General features: G+C 35.8%; 1 protein-coding gene across 1 annotated transcript in view; it reads right to left on the bottom strand.

Moving 5' to 3' along the window:
* The window catches only part of LOC121406135 (alpha-1,3-mannosyl-glycoprotein 4-beta-N-acetylglucosaminyltransferase A-like), an 88,739-nt gene that overhangs the window by 15,084 nt on the left and 55,192 nt on the right, over positions 1–18,463 (bottom strand). The window contains exon 9 of the mRNA XM_041597190.1: positions 1,432–1,562. Within this exon, the coding sequence (XP_041453124.1) occupies positions 1,432–1,562 (131 nt within the window). The remainder of the gene's footprint in view (positions 1–1,431; positions 1,563–18,463) is intronic.

The raw sequence follows: 18,463 nt of genomic DNA, 5'->3' as shown, positions 1-18,463 counted from the left end.
ATTTCGGGCCTTGCTGTCATCATTGAAGAGTAGCATGTAACGCTCCAATGAATGATCATGATAATTTCATATTTTTTCTGAGAGATGAGATGATATGCTTTCATTTGATATACAATTCTTAGTATTTCAATCAGTATTAAACATGTTACAAATAATTTCAAAAAAATTGATATCTGACTGCAGTTATATAACCAGACATTTGTACAAGGTTGCAATTGGATTATTCTTTCTTATTTAATTTCAAGTCCAAATAAATAAAACAAATGAAAAATTTCATATGAAATGAAAGCATACTGTCTCATCTCTCTCAATAAAGAAAAAAGTCATTATCAATGAAGCATTGCAAGTTTCTGTACGCTTCACTGATCAAAGGAAGGTCTCATATATGCATTATCACACTTAATTAATTGTATCAATTCATTCCTGCCTGACTGACTACAATTTGCAACTAGGTGAAAAACAAAGGCTATATCTTTCCTTTTCATAGTATATACAATTCATTACAATTCACGACAACCAGATTAGGATATTTTTACCCCCAGCATAGTTCTTAATTTCCTCCCTGAATATCACAGAAAAAAATTCTAGCTCACAATGATAATTCCCATTTTTCCTACAAATTTATTTTATAATTGAAGAGGAAGTCCCCACTGACATCTAGTTTAATTCTAATAAAAGCACAGATATACAAATTAAAGAATGCTTGGCAAAAACAAAAACATTTTGGAAGTTTAAATTCTGTGACGTCACATGCAAGCACCACCCTACATATCGTGTGATAGACATTTGCTCAGAAAATTGACGCTGATTTTAAGGGTGCATTTATTTCATATCTGTATCAATGGCACTGATACATTAAGTAATCTGAAACCATATATGGAATTTATATTGATATGAAGGAGACTCCCATGTAACATCACAAAATCATTATTTGAATTTTTAAGGATTTCTCTTTAACCTGATTTTCTCTAGTCTTAATTTTTTTTACTAAAAATCATTATGACACCGTTCTCACTACCTTCCTAAAACTAGTTTAATGGAAACTAGTTTAACGTGTAGTGAGAAAGGTCGAAGCTGTCTTGGAAGCAATCTTCAAAACCGGTTTAGATCGCTTTGCCTCGATAAACTGGTCTTGCCGTACATGCATGTGAGGACACAACCGTTCTTCGGGAAGTGATCTTCGCACATTTTGAGCGTGCTAATCCACACAAAAGGTGTAGGATGCCTACACTGCAGTTTCTTATTTCGCGCCAAACGAGTCACCCCACTGTGAGCATTTCCATAGCAACAAGATTGCTTCATGTGTGATCAAGTGGGAACACAAGCAAAGTGATCTTCCAAACTGGTTTCCTGAATCGGTTTCCAGTAAACTAGTTTTAGAAAGCGTAATGAGAACGGCCTCTATATGTCAGGGTCAGTTTATATACTTACAGGATCTTTCTCTGGGTTGCAGACCTTGACATAGAGGATGTGATCAAGGAGCCAATCTATGGGCTTATCCATGTGAAACATCAAGAAGAATTCAGCTACCAAGTTAAGATCACTTGACTTGAAGAGTTTACCTGTGACAAATCAGAAATTGACAGGATAGTTATTGATTCATAACACGCTAATAAATTTAAAACAGAGTAATCATCATCACCATCATCATCATAATAATCATCATCATCATTATCATCATCATCAACTTCCTCCTCTTCCTCCTCCTCCTCATCATCATCAACTTTCGTATAAAATCATCAAATTTCATGGAGCGCTGTGGCCCAGTGGATTAGTCTTTGGACTTTGAAACAGAGGGTCGTGGGTTCGAATCCCAGCCATGGTGTAATTTCCTTCAGCAAGAAACTGATCCACGATGTGCTGCACTCGACCCAGGTGAGGTAAATGGGTACCGGTAGGAAGTAATTCCTTAAGAAGCTGTGTGTGCTATGAATGCCTAGCTTACCCGGGTAATATAGGAGCGCCTTGAGCACCTAACAAGGTGGATATGTGCGCAGTATAAATATCCTATATTATTATTATTATAAAGTGCTTTATAATTTTTGTATATTATTTGTATATTATCATCAGCATCGGCATCTTCTTCATCATCATCATCGTCCTAATCATTATCATCATCATAATCATCACCTCATCATTTTAGCTCTCTCTCTCATTTGTAAATGTACATCAACCATTTACAGTGCATAAAACAAGACTTGCAGATAAAATTGGAGAAAATGCATTTTTTATGCTAAATTTCAAGCATAGTCCGAAATGTAGTATTTATGCTAATAGTACTGATTTTATGGGATTTATCAGATATTGATATTGTTAATATCATGAATAACAGGAAATACAAGCAGATCTTTTGTGGAATTTGAAGATAACAGGAAAAGGAAATCCATAAAAACACGTTTTTGAAAAATAACACAAGGTCTATTCATATCCATCCAATCTGTGAATATACCTTGTATTTTCTGATTTAAAAAATCTACCCAGATCAGAAATACTAGGGCCCGTACTTTGAACTTGGTTTTAAATTAAACCCTGGTTTAAAGTTGTGGTTCAACTATGGAGAGACGATTGGAGCACACATCCCTAACAGTACACATTCAATCTATTAACTCGTATGACACCCAAACTGTTCAAAATTGTCTGGGAATGACAACTGAAGTACATGTATTTTCTTCATTATGAAAGCAAAAGGAAACAAAATAGTAAACATAAGAAATATACAAGATAAACAGAATTCTTTAACTTTAGGCTCCCCATAATTTTAGCACAGAGGTATAGGCTGTGGTCTTAAAGTTAAACCTGACTTAAGAATACAGGCCCAGGTATTTTTTAGTGTGAAAGCAAAAACATCCCTGAAAGAAAATACCTGTAAGTTTAAGCAGGTACATGTAAAAAAAAGACAAGAATGGGTGCAGGGAGCATGAAAAAAACAAAACAATAAGGAGCACTTTCAGTGTGAGGCCTTTTTAACGGCCCTGTCACATAGGTCCATGCAAACCTTGCGAGTGAGTTGTGGGCAACCCCCTACAACTAACCTGCGACAAAGTTTTATGCAAGTTCAAAACTTTACTGCTGCCTGCAACATACATGTACTGTCAATGCAGGCAACCTGCAGGCAAGATGCTGGTACATGTAGCCCCCCCCCCAAAAAAAAGAGTCACCTACAAGTTATACGGAACGCTTGCATGGAACATTGCGACAGGGCCTTTAAGATTCGAACAAGTTCTTGTAAATTACAGGTTACCTGACAGGATTCCTTCCTTTCTTTCTTTCTTTTTCCTATCTCTTATATTCCAATTCTCTCCAACTCTCTATCTGTCTGTCCATCTCCCATTCTCTCTCTCATTCTCTCTCTTTATCTTCCTTTTGTTCCATTTGAGCATTCTATTTCCCCATCTGTCACACTCCGTGACCTCTACATTGCAGTATGGTGTCAGAAGATCTTCCAAATCGGTGATTTTCAATTCTTCCTATTTCTGTAAATGGTCCGATTCTCGCAAGTGGCATACTCATTTGCATCTTCGCTAATGCCATACTACCACAAAAAGCAATCACCAAAATTGGTCTTTTCTGGTCAGTCCATCAGTCCTAATATGCTTTCTCCATTCTGAAACATATATATGTACAGACAACCAAGGTGGAATCCATTAGATTTACTTTTCATTGCTATATTGTCTACTGCCAAAATACAAATTCAAATACTTCAAATGATGGAGAAATATCTTTACATTCTGATACCAAAAAAGGTCAAAATATAATACACTATATTCCCATGTCATGACCTCCACATATTTGTATGGTTTTAGAATATCATTCATCTATTTTTTATTTTAAGATCCACAAGAAGCATGTTTAAAGTGAAATCTATGCTGATTTTTCTTTAAAAATGTAAACTGATCTGTCTGAATGAGATATTTTAAACACATTCTGAACGATATAGGCCTTTATGTATGTCATTAGACAATGTCAAATGGCGCATATGTGAACTGACTTTTTAAATTCAGACCAGAAAACGGACTGTTTGTGGAAATTCATGGACAGTATACGTATCTCACTAAAATTGAAACATGAGCATGAAGCACAAGATGGCATGACACCAATCTGTTGATTAGATAGATACATGTAGGCCTACGTTCCGGTCAGTCCACACAGCCATATGGGTTCTAAATGTTGAGATTCACAGAGAAGGCGTTCAGAAAGCAAGCTTATTCATTACTAAAATTGTGATTGGGAAATCACTTCTCTTTGTTAAAATCCACTTTATAGAGGGAAAATATGATTTTTTTTGTGATTGTATAGAATACACGATTCTATGAGAAATATAACTATTAAAACACTAATGATGGTTTTCCATCTTCTGTTTTTTCAAATTAAAGGTCAAGTCCACCCCAGAAAAATGTTGACTTGAATAAAAAATATAGAAAAATCAAACTAGCATAATGCTGAAAATTGCATCAAAAGCTAATGTAAAATAAGAAAGTTATGACATTTTAAATTTTTGCTTATTTTTCACAAAACAGTGAAATGCACAATACAAATGAGACAGTCGATGACATCCCTCACTCACTATTTCTTTGGTTTTTTATTGTTTAATTAAACAATATTTCATTTTTTACAGATTTGAGAAAAAGGACCAACTTGAGTGAATCAAATAGTATTAAACAATGCTAATTTCACATGTTCAGGGAGGAAATAATCGTTCTTTCACTTGACAATGAGGAGAAAAATAGAATATTCCCTATTTCATATAATAAAATACAAAAGAAATAGTGAGTGGATGATGTCATCAGACTGCTCGTTTGCATACCCACCAGGATGTGCTTATAACTGTTTTGTGAAATTAAGCGAAAACTTTAGTATGTCACAACTTTCTTATTTTACATCCAATTTTGATGAAATTTTCAGTGTTAAGCTTGTTGGATTTTTCTCTTTTTATTCAAATCAACTTTTTGTTGGGGTGGACTTGTTCTTTAAGTAATTCACAGCAGACCATGCTTCTTTGACCGGAACCCTTTTAAATAAATCAGTCCAAAAGGGAGCCAGTTGTCATGGTAACTGCATATCTGCCTATATCACATCCGACAGGATAGGATGGGCGAAGCTTATTTTAACTGGTACTCAACAAATGAACTTTGACAGTGCGAGGGATGAATTTTGCTTCAAGTTAGCACAACTCCCATTCAGTAATTCTCTGTGACTGATCTGGACCTGGGGTCGGTTTCACAAAACATGTTACAATAAAGACTACAATAAATAATTATTTAACTCGATAGGTTGATCCTAAACTTGTTGTTAGAGAATGTGTGCATTTGTCATTATAATAACTCTTTACGAAATGGGACCCAAAGCCCATTTCATAAAACCTGCCACAATTAACCAAGTTTGCACTAACAGTTTACAACTACTGAAATCAATCAATTTGGGTCTTTGTCATTATATCAACTCTGTGTGAAATGGGACCCGGAGTCTGTTTCATAAAACTTGCTATATAACAAGTTTGCAATTACAGTTTAAAGCTACTGAAATCCTTCCATTTGATTGGCTGATAGGAAGTTATTAGAACAAGTATTTATGAAACAGGACTCTTGCCCCTGTTGGCCCAAACCTTTCAGTAATTAAAAAAAAATTAATTTTTATCAATACCCAGGTGCAGACAAGCAATTGACTATACAGTGTGTATCAAAAAAAAGTTTACACTTAGAAAAAATCCTGTAAAATTATATATTTGTAATATCCTGACGATTTTTCCACATTTTAGCATTGGTACAGATCCATTTAAGCAAATGACGATATAATGTAACTTTTGAAAAATATTTCCGCTTGAGTGAGCACCACTTTTGAAAAGTTGGTGAAAAATGATTTGCGCAGAACTTTGAAATAAATGCGAATAAAAGTAGACCTTAATCATGAAGAACACGTGGAAATTAGTCAGTAAAATTGATTTGAAGATATCTTTTACCTTTTTAAACTTGTTTCCTTGCCCAAACACTTTGAAGAGTGCATTGCGCCCCACCCCACTCCCCCACACACCGAGTCCATCGTGACGATATTTGCTTTACACTGAGCTGTGATTTACATGAAATGGCTAAGCTTGGGAAAAGTGTGGAGAAACAAGTATTAAATGAAAAATCAAATGTAAGCCAACTTTAAATGATAAAAACTTAGTGAAAAATGCTGGAGATGTCTGATATAAACTTTTGTTCACATTCAGTTATGTCCTCAGATCCAGCTGTCACAAAAAGGGTAAAGGTTGTGCTTACTAAGTGTTGAAATTTCAAATTTGGGTGGCAAAATTGTTACAAAATGCTTGAATGTATCCGTTTATGTCAGTTGGCTAAAAGTGCTAGGGAAATTTATGAGAAATGCTTCGCAGGGTAAGTTTGATTTCGCCCTTTCACCTTGACACAGCATGAAAACAAGCATTTCTGCGCAAACAGATTTCTGCTAGATTTACAAAAATGGACAGTGCTCACTCAAGTGTAACATTCTGTCAAAATTTTTGATAGAATGAGATAGATTGGATAGATGAGACCCAAACCCATAATTATATGTGAAAAAAATACCCACATGTTGTATATTTGTTAATTCCCATGGCTTTTTCAAAGTGTACATTTTTTTTATACGCTCTGTATAATAATTAAGGCGTAAATTACACAAGATGGAATTGCATTTACTATTAAAACAATGATGTACTTTGCACTTAATGATCAGTTGATGATTAGTGTTGAATATTTTCAAGGTTTCTGGTTTCATGTTCATCCTTTTTTTTTGTCAAGTACCAGGATTTTCCTAACAGGATGGATGGATATCATTACTGTATTTTAAGGGATAATTCAACCTGACCTTAGGAAGAAAATAATATATCCTTTTTAAATATTAATGAAGGCTAGAAAAAAATCATACAAATATCAGAGTTGGGTTTTTTAATGGGCTCTAAGAGCCTCCTTAACCCTGCAACACTCATCTGTACACCCTCGTCGTGAAGACAGTGAGATGTGGCCATCATGGGAAACTTCAAGGTAACTTCAAGAATTTCAAAGCTCTTATTTCGTGAGGTCCAACTCCCCCATTCCCTGTTATAGAGATGAAGTCAAGACCGAAAATTCCTCGTCACAAAGCTGGTAGAGAAAACCTTCCCCCATATATGTGACTCGGGTCGGGTACGAAGCCAGCAAACTTTGGCCTAGAGGCGGGCCTCGACGACACCCTCATCAGTCCTGGTTGTATAAAGGCCATAGCACACCTTACGACTGCTCGCGATCTGATTTTCGAACAAATCGCATTTTTGCTAATTTTCTGAGAAGATGAATGGAACATAGCATTTTATTATAGAGGTTGAAATTAATTGAAAGAATACTAATATAGCCATTTTGAAAGATTGTAAGACTTTATTTTGGAGTAAAGGCCAAATTACTTTCAAATCGTAGCCAATCGTACGACTGCTATGACGTCATTAGGACTAGATATTAAATTTGCTTTTATTCTAAGAAGGATAATAGCATAGTCACAGATTTGAACATATTCGTGCAATGATTTTGAACATTACACAGTAAGATATTCCATGTCTCAATATTAGCATCAAATTATACTACGTGTTATCCCAAAATTGGGTCGCAGATCGATCGTAAGGTGTGCGGTCGCCTAAGTTCCATTCATTATATTAGTTCAGGATCATGATGACTAAATATATTCTGTCATCACGGGGAGCACATGTATGGAATTATCTGTATGATGATGTATTGAGTGTAGGCCCCTACAAGAAAAATAATATTCAACTTCCTAAAAAGACAATTTATGGAATTCTTATTACAAGATGGCGTGAGGCTGCTGCTCGAGTGTGAATCAACAAATCAAAACATTAAATATTCATCACTCTGCTACTTGGATGACTCAAATCTTCAATAGGGCCGTCTGCACCAGCCCGAATTTTCAAATTAGTGTGCTATTTCTGATCTGGCAAATTATCCCGATCTGAACAATCTCGAGATTATTTGTAATGGAAACACAATTATCGCGCTAATTTGCAGAATTGATCTCAAGATTATTTGCAAAATAGCATGCTATTTTACGAACTATCCAGCTAATTCGCAGGTGCAGACGCACCTGGGATTGTTTCATTCATGGTGTAAGACCATAATGCATTGATGCCTCGCTCGAGCAGGAATCGCTCTTCTTGTGTTGGTGGAGACGGGGTTTCCTGAATCTCGAGAATAATCACGAAGAGGGCCGATCGGGCAAAAATCTCGAGATTGAGCAAATTCAGGCTGGTGCAGCACCACCTTGTGTTTCTCTCAGATTCCTGCTTTCATGAAAACTAATTTCATGTTTATTAGGCTAGACACGTTCAAACAGCAGAGACTGTTACAACATATATTGCATAGATACACTGCACTTGATACCGCTTTGTGAGACGATACTGTTTTCAGTTAACTCACGATTTCTTGGTCTGCACCACTTGAGCAAGATCTGCTTTTATTACTTTTTATGATACCTTAACATGGTGCTAGTCTGCATGGTGCTGATAAAAGCACCACCAAAGTAGCCAGCCTATGGCATTGACTATTTTAGTATTTTAGCCCTCACCATTTTGATAAACTCTAAATTTTATGACTTTGCCCAAGCCCGGTCTGGACCAGCGAATTGCTGAAAGCGGTATTACTATACATATATGTAGGCCTAAGTTTAGTTCTATCACAAAGTGGCTCTTATAATCGATTCACTCTTCATAACTGCATCATTTCCCATTATAAGCTTTTACCATTACTGGAAAAATAGTTCAGGCTTTAATACTAAATCTCATGAATTTACCAATACAAGAAGATGACAGTAATTATGGGTACACCAAATCATCATATTGAATAGAAAAATATCATAATATAATTTGCTTCGTTCATGAATGCAGGAACAATCCATTAACCTACATGTAAAATGCTTTCATTTTTTTTTCTCCTCAAGTGCAGACAAAAACATACTACAGAATGTAGATGATAAAGACCGCTTGGATGGGGAGCAAATCTCATAAAATATCTTAATGGATTCGTCATGCGAAAGAGTGTGAAGTGTGTCATTGTGTTTTAAAATATTCTCAGACTGATTAGATTCCGAGCTTTCTAAATATGATTATTGTCACCTCTCTAAAAGGCCCCCAGAAAATGTACATTCATATTTTTCCTTCATTGTGACACCCCAGGGGGCCTTTTACACAAACCAATGTTATTTTGCATTAGACTACTAAAATCCTGTCTCATCATCAAGAAAGTTTGATGAAGGAAGAAAACAAGTTTAAACAGTCATGACACTGTAAATTTCCAGCCAGTGGATCAAGGGTCAATGGTTTTTTTTCTTCATTAAACAGTGATATTAGTGATTGATTAATATCCAAATGAGGAAATTGATAATGTAAATCAAACTTAGAATATCTTTTTCTGTGTGTATTTGTTGAAAATTGTATCCAATTAAATATTAGACATAAGAACACGAGAAAATATTGAAATTTTTGAAATTCCACTTAAAACGCAAAAGGAAGTTATCAACCATTCATATATCCGCTGTGCCCTATGTTTTGCATAGTAGGTGGTTTCAAACCGCCTCGATCACAAGAATCCCCTTTAAATTACGAGAACTTTTTAAGGCTAAAAAATACCCGTTAATTATTCCTGCATTCACACCGCCCCGAAACACATCCTTCGGGATAAGTTCCCGAAGTTACGAGCATGCGCAGTGTGGTCTGATAAGCAGGCAAGGCGGGAGATTCAAAATCACTAGCCCAGCAGCCACCCACGCCGCCACGCCCAATGACACGCTGGGATAAAAGTTCCCGTAATTTGCTTTCACATCGCCAAAATACCTGCGACCTTGGAAAAATCCCCACAAAAGTTCTCGTAATTTCGCCAAGTACCTACTATTTAGCAGGTATTTTCTTTCGGGGAAATTACGCGTAGTTTGCTTTCACATTACCAAAATACCTGGTATTTTCTGATCGGGGTAAATTTCCCGATCAGAGAATACCTGGAACTGGCGAACTCCGAGGCGGTCTGAAACCGCCTACTGTAAGTTTATCATTTTACATCAGATCTTATATAATATTTAAACTTTTGTGTTATGTCTGATATTATTTTAGACAGTCATGAACTACAGGTATCTATCAAGCTCCTCGAATCTGTAAAGTCCAGAGGCATCTTGAATTATTCAAACCAGGGGTTATCCCTACAGAAATTTCCAAGCTTGCGGGAAGCGTGCGACTAGCTTGCGCAAGCTTGCGGCATGCTAGTAACTAGCATGCGTCTAGCTTATTAAGTGTGTAATATGCGTGCAGAGTAATAGTTAAGTGATCTTTTAACGAGCAGGGACTGTTCGCTAGCATGCACTCGCTTATTAAGCGAGCGCGCTGCTAGTCGCATGCTAGTTACTAGCAAGCGGCACGCTTAAATTTCTGTCATTTAATCCCAAAATGGATCCTTGCAGAAAAAAAAGCAAAATGAACTACATCATTCATGTATTGCCCTGATTATAAAGACAATAAGAAATATTTCTATGACAAGTCGCAATACCTTCATGTTTTACACACATACCTGTATGTTCATAGTTGATGATAAACAGCTCTTTTTTTGGAGGAGGGGGGAACAAATTCATTAATAAGCATTTCCCTTGTTTTTTTCTTTCTGCTTATCACATCTTTCAAACGGAAGTCTAATTATAGATTTTTTTAGAACTCCAACTGACACATAATACCCGGCTATTATTATGTTAAAATGTCTGATATTTCTTTGACAGACATGTAAGTGACACCTGGGACAAGGTCTTTGTAGTTTAATGAGTTTAAGAATACAGGTAGTACCTTGTTTGTTTTTAACGAGCATCAAATGATATTTTTGAATTCCCTGCGGCATTTAGGAGTCAGAAGAAGGACAGGTACAGAAAATAGGAATGTCAAATTTCTAGTTTTTTCCTAGATTCTTTAATACTTTGTACACATGATGAATTTTCTATTGCAATGAAAGATTGAAATGCGAAATCAATGATAATAGTAATAATAACATCACTACTACTACTCCTAATAATAATGATATAAAGATAATTATCTGTAGCGATGATAATAAACCTACATGAAGGCTGCGTTTATCAACTGATCCAAGTAGGAAACGCAATTCAAAACATCGTTTCAAAATGCCTTTGAAAAAGAGTTGCTTTTAATCAAACAGTCTGAAAACCAACCTTGTCATTACAGAGCTGTATTAGTTTAACCGGATATGGTAGTGCCGATGAGAAGGAGGCCGTTCTCATTATGCTTTCTAAAACTACATGTAGTTTCCTGGAAACCGATTCAGGAAACCAGTTTAGAAGATCACTTTGCTAGCATTCCAATTCGATCACAATAAAGTGGTTTTCAAAATCACTTCACGTAAAGCGATCTTGTTGCTATGGAAATGCTCTCAGTGGAGTGACACATTTTGCACAAAATTCGAAACCACAGCGTAGGCATTCTACACCTGTTGTGTGGAGTAGCGCGCTCAAAATGTGCGAAGATCACTTCCTGAAGAACGGTTGTGTCCTCACTTCCACTAAAACCAGTTTAATGAGGCAAAGCAATCTTGATAACTACATCGCGAGGTAGTTTTCTGAACCAGTTTGGAAGATCACTTCCAAGACCGCTTCAACCATTCTCACTACACGTTAAACTAGTTTTAGGAAGGTAGTAAGAACGATGTCAAGGTGAAACAATTTCTCCTGCGACATATGCTCTGATCTTGATGTCTCAGACAGAGGGCGTTTACCAACAAGATCCATAAACTTTTTAAGTTAAACTTTTCAAGTTATGACATTAAAAAAATTTAACCTTGGCTAAGATTTCGATCCTGCGACATATGCTACGGTCTTACTATCAAATACCCCTTAATATTGCCCTTTTCTTTTTTCAATGGCAAATTTCTCCGCCTCACATTCCTCACTTCCCTGGCGAAGAAAAAATGTACCCTTTCGCATTGACATTTCTTCCCCGGTGAAAGTCAACGGGCGACTGCAGAAAAAAACGAAAGAAAATTGTAAACATTACTTCTTACCTTTTACAAAAAAGGTATAAAAAAATTAACTACAACGTATTTTGGAAGTATTACGAGAAAAACAAACAATATCACCTTGTTTTAATATTTTAGCGCATTTTATACATGTAAAAAATGCTTTTAAATGAATATTGTTATTAAAAAAAAAATTATTTTCAAGGGTATCTAGTTGGCCATAGCGGAGCTTGCAACTTGCATGCGTGCGGAATCTTGGTAAAGGGGACTTCGAGAGAGAAAAAAAAATGACCTCTGACGTCATTAAAGAGGAGAAGTTCTCCGGTTTGCTTTCATACTGGCTGTTTCACCGGCGAAGTTCTCCACCTCAAGAAGTGGAGAAGTTCGCCGGCAAACTACACTGGTGAAGTTCTCCTTCGTACCTTTCATACTGGACACTTTCCCCATCGTTGGCAAACTTCGCTGGTGAAGTTTGCCGGTGAAAAGCGCAATATGAAAGGGGCATTAGAGGGCATATACATGTAGGGTTTAATACAGTTTAGGGTTGAAAAGTATAATTCATCTATTCATAAAGAACTAGTTTTTTTTCATACTATTTGGGCTTTCATGAAAGGACAAGTCCACCCCAACACAAAATTAATTTAAATAAGAGAAAAATTCAACAAGCTTAACACTGAAAATTTTGTCAAAATCGGATGTAAAATAAGAAAGTTATGACATTTTAAAGTTTCACTTAATAAATTTCACAAAACAGTTACAAGCAGATCCTGACCGGTATGCAAATGAGGAGACTGATGACGTCATCCACTCACTATTTCTTTTTTGCTTTATTATACGAAATATTCTAATTTTCTCATTGTCAAGTGAAACAACCATTAATTCCTCCCTGAGCATGTGGAATTAGCATTGCTTAAAACTACAGTGTATATGACTCAGTCAAGTTGGTCCCTATTGTCAAATCTGTAAAAATTGAAATATTGTATAATTCAAATAATAAAAAACAAATGAAATAGTGAGTGAGGGACATCATCAACTGTCTCATTTGCATGCCACTCAAGAGTACATATCACTGTTTTTTTTTAAATAAGCAAAACTTTAAAATGTCATAACTTTCTTATTTTACATCCGATTTTGATGAAGTTTTCAGTGTTATGCTAGTTTGATTTTTCTCTATTTGTTCAAATCAACATTTTTCTAGGCTGGACTTGACCTTTAACAAGAAGCCTTCTTCAAGTCCTGTTAAAGGGGGTTATCACATACCTTCAGTTGAGAAAGCGATTCATGACGGTCACATCACCCCCCCCCCACCCCCTTGTTGTGACCCACTGCAAAGAAATTTTTAAATGAATGAATAATAATGAATAAATTTTAATTTTTTTTTATTCTTTATACAATTTGGGATCTCAAAGCCTTCTCCAAGTCCCATTAAACATGGTTATATCATCAGTTGATTCATGATGATCACATCACCCCCCACCCCCTTGTTGTGTCCCACTGCAAAGAAATTTATAAATGAATGAATAATAATGAATAAATTATAAATTTGATTCTTTATACCATTTGGGATCTCATTATTAAAACAAGAAGCCTTCTCCAAGTCCCATTAAACATGGTTATTATAACTTATATCATCAGTTGGTTCATGATGGTCAAATCACCCCCCCCCCCCTGTTTTTGACCCACTGAAAAGGAATTGGCCAAACCCTGTACAACCCACGGCTGTCATTGCACCCAACTTCAGGGATGAACTGCCACGAACCCCTTTCTATTATGGGCAATGTGTGATCACCCCTTAAAAGTGTTAACTTCTTTCGCCCGGGATGGATGTTGGCAATCAAGTGAACAACAAGAGGCTTGTTCAGAAACAGCTGGAGTATCCATTCATTTCCTTTTTCTTTAATCCCCCGACCGACCCTGCATGGTTGTCATACTATGAAACTCAAGTGTACAAGCCAATTACCACAGCAAGTTCAACTTCTGAGACAGCATATTCATAACTTGTACAGTACACACCAAGGTCAAGTACTGACAGAATAAAATGAGAAATGGAGGGGGGGGGGGTCCTGTTATTTCAACATGACAACCATGTATCATACAACATACACTGTATATTTTGTAATCAGTATTTGAACCTCTATAACCAAGAAATCTGAATGAACTGTCAATGTAATTTTATATGAGGTAAGATATTTTCATCAAGTCCTCTCTACGATAGAATCTTTCTTGAAAACTGATTGATCTCGTTAAAAATAGTTCATTTTCACAGATTGAACACAGGGGCATTTGATTTTAATCTTCTTACATGTACATTATTACCCACTGCTTGTAAATCCCAAACAAGATGGTCACTGTCAAGTCTATAGGAATTACACAACTTGGTAGTTAGTGTCTTAATAAGGTAAATTCTATGATCAGTCTTAGATGTGAAGACATTATTGAAGGAATTAATTTGGCCAGTGCTTCTCATTTCCTGGTCCCCATTTCATAAAAAACAAGTTGCTGTGATAGAAACTCTTGTTGCAATATCACTTTTCATTGAAAGAGCCAATCAAAATGCAGAATTTCCACTGTTTTCATGGTAGTTGACATTCCAGTATAAATAAGACTTGAGCTATCATATCAATTTTTTCATGAAATGAGACTCATGGCCTGTTACATAAAACTTGTTATAACAACAATTTTGCATTAACACTTAAAAGCTACTGAATTATACTTGTATTTGTTATTCCAAAGAGTCACAGCGCCCAGAAGTTTTAAGGAATTTTTAAAGGTGTTCACAAATAATCAAAAAAATGAAAAGTTTAGATGATTTTGCAATAAAATTCTAAGAGTAGAATCAAAGACTGACCACAATATAAAATAAATAAATTTCAATATTCACTTTCATAGTACTCAACTTAAAAAACAAATATATTTGTTCATACATGCATTTAATAATTCATGTATATTCAATATTTTTTTTTACTTTAATAATGTTTCAAATTACAGCTTGCTGTTGATACAAATGAGGCATTGATACATTTTATATCTGTTTACATTACATTAAATGGTTGAATGAGTTTAATATCATGTTTCTCCAGCTTTTTTGTTTATATTGAATTCCTCAATACTGTGAAAATGTCTTTTGTTCAACTCTAATCAACCACATGTCTCTATCCTGTACATCACAGTAATAATACTGCAATACTACGGTTTGGTAATATTAAAGATAAGTGTGAATACCTGTTCTTTTTCCAAATCCTTATTCATATACACATTAAAGCTCATATCTTGCATCTCCAGCCCATTCCATGCTCGAGTAGGGGTTTCACAAGACAAAGATAGGCACATCTAGGGTCGGTCTGGCTACAGCATTTTTGCCTGGAAAAGTGGGCATACTATTTGAGCTTTTTTATGGATGCAATGAGCCCTGGGGGGCGTTTCATCAACATTTTCGTCCGACAAGTTGTCAGAACTAACAACTTTCCTGGATTCTGATTGGTTGAGAAGAACTGTTACTATAGTAACTGTCGGATAAAACAAGACTTGTCGGATAAAACGTACGACAAGTCCTTTCATGAAACACTCCCTGATCTTGCGAAACTTGATTTTCAGCCAATGAAGCACCCGTAATAGGGAGTTGCATTTAAACGCAACTCTTTCTACATCAGGGCCCGTATTCCATAAACGAGATAAGCATGCTTAAGTCAAAAAATCTAAGCATTTTGTCTTATTTTCTGTCTAAGATAAAATTCTTAGCCAAAACGCGTATTCCATAAAGAATTGGCTAAGAATTTTGTCTTAGAATTTGGCTAAGAGGTTTTGCGCAACTAAGACAGATATAGGATGAATGGCTAAGTAACTTTTCTTAAAAATGCAGATTCTGTATTTCATAAATACAACATGGCTAAGAATTTAGCCCTAACTTTAAGACAGCTGTGAGTTGTCTTAATTGTATTACTTTCAAGGTAATTCAGCCAACAAAATTTTAGAATTTATACCTACATGCATATTGCATTTCGAGCTCCTGCCTCATTTTTTAAACCGATTTTCATGAAATTTTGAACACACATTGGTCTTAAGGTAAGGAGGTGGAAGATGTTTTTCTTTTTCAGAAATTGTGTTGCCATGGTAACAATATATTATGGCCAAAATTTTGCCGTTTAAAATACTTCATTAATTTTCTACCAATTCTCATGAAAGTTGGCTCACACATTGGATTTGAGGAAAAGATGTGCAAGACACATTTATGCAAGTGTCGGAAATTGTGTTGCCATGGTAACGGTATATATTGGCAAAAATGTATAAATCTTGCTGTTCTAACTACTTCCTCAGTTTTTAACAAATTTTCATTAAATGTGGCACAAACATTAGTCTTGATGTGAAGATGTGCAAAACATATTTTATGCCTACATAAAAAAATGTGTTGCCATGGTAACAAAAAAAATACCAAAAATAAATGAAAATCTTGTGATTGAATTACTTTATCAGTTTTCAACTGGTCTATTCTCCTAAAAACTTGGCATACACATTAGTCTTGAGTTGAAGCTGTCTAAGACATATTTTTGCCTGTATCAAAAATCGTGTTGCCATGGTAACGAAATATTATTTAACGAAAATCTTGTAGTTCAAACTCCTTCATCTTTTTCAACCGATGCTCATGAAATTTGGCACACACATCAGTCTTGAGTTGAAAATGTGCAAGAATATTTTTTGTCTGTATCAGAAATCGTGTTGCCAAGGTAACAACATATTATATAATGAAATTAGGTGAAAATCTTGTGGTCTGAAACCCTTTTTAGTTTTCAACCAATTCTTATAAAAGTTGGCTCACACATTGATTTTGAGGTATAGATCTGCAAGACATAGTCTATATTGGAAAATTTGTTACGTGAACCAATTTTTCTGTGGCCGGTCGAGACAAGTATTTCCTAATAAAACCAATATTTCGCAATTGGTAGCGAACTGATCTACAAATAAAAGAAATGTGATTAGACATGTGAGAATCAAAAACTATACCGAGATTGCGACAAGAACTTGACAGATTTACAGTGAGGCCAGAAAATGAGATTGAGTCGATGTGGATTTTACTAAGATGTACCGGTACTTTGGGGCTAAAAAGAAGAAATTCACATTTGGCTGGATTCAACTTAATGCTAGATCCCTAGCCTGCTTCCTTTTTCAGGCCTACTGTAAGATGAATAGATCTAGACTAGCCTACATTTACTATTTTTTAGAACTAGAATCTATATTTTGATAGAGTCTACAAGTCTCTACTTTACTAGATCTCGACCTATAACTATTAACACCTATATTGTAGTTCTAATTCTACTAGATCTAGATAGGGTCTAGCTTTTAGTCTTATTTTTCGTCTAGATCTAGGCCTACGTTAGAGATTCTAGATCAAACAGTAGACTAGTCTGACTAGATCAGCCAGTCCTAACGTTAGGGCTACCGGCTAGGCTAGAAATAGAATCTAGAATGAATAGAAGAAAGTATAGCAATAATACTACTATAGGCTAGGCCGCCTAGACCTAAAGTAAATTTTTATATAAATGTAGGCCCCAGTCTAGACTGAGCTGTTGGTCTAGGCTTTACTTTAGGCCTGTTTTCTAGAAACCTACTCCTAGATCTAAACAAACTCCCCAAAATGTATAAATTAAGAACTCCAAACAAACATATGGACCTAAAAGAGAAGTAAACCTAGGCCTAGATCTACTTAGAATCTACATAGACTTAGATGTCTAGGTCAGGACTTCCGACTAGGCCTAGAACTAAGTTTAGGCGTAGTTGGCAAGCAATGCAGCCATAGCGATAGGCCTAGCAGTAGCACTGTAGACAGGAATAACTGTCGTTTATGGGAATTTATTTAAAAGTTTCTGACATTTACTGTCATATCACATTGGTGAGATTAGAGTCTAGTCCAACGTAATGTTGTTAGACTGTCGAGTGTCGTAGGCCCTACTCGTAGTTTAGCAGAAAAACCAAAATACAGTTGGAGACAGAAGCTTTTGGTCTAGGCTAGGGCTAGATCTATTCTAGGCCTAACTCTAAGTCAGATCTATTCTAGTCCTACATGTAAATCTATCCCTGACCTAAGTAAGGCTAAGCCAGGCTAAGTCCTGAATGTTGTTCTAGGCCTAGACCAATACTAATATAGGTCTATATGATGTATTAATATACTATTATAGCTTCAGTCTCGGTAGCTCGATCCACTATGGCATGCCACAACTAGACTAACAAAGTTACATGTACGTTTTGCAGCCTTCATGAAACTAGGCCTAGTAAAAAAAGTAAAACACAATGTTTAACACTCCTGCAAACAGACGAATATTATAGATCTAATTGGGCCTAGGCTAGATCTAGGCCTAATGTTAGACCCAAGACTAGTCTCAAAAGTTACAAAAGTTTTCCCTTAGGGGGCCTAGGTCTACTTAAACTGAAGTTAGAGTAAAGATGTCGAGAGGAATATA

The sequence above is a fragment of the Lytechinus variegatus genome, chromosome 1, assembly GCF_018143015.1.
Source record: "Lytechinus variegatus isolate NC3 chromosome 1, Lvar_3.0, whole genome shotgun sequence".
NCBI lineage: Eukaryota > Metazoa > Echinodermata > Echinoidea > Temnopleuroida > Toxopneustidae > Lytechinus > Lytechinus variegatus.
The sequence above is the reverse complement of the archived record's forward strand: the minus strand, read 5'-3'. Positions and strand labels throughout refer to the sequence as shown.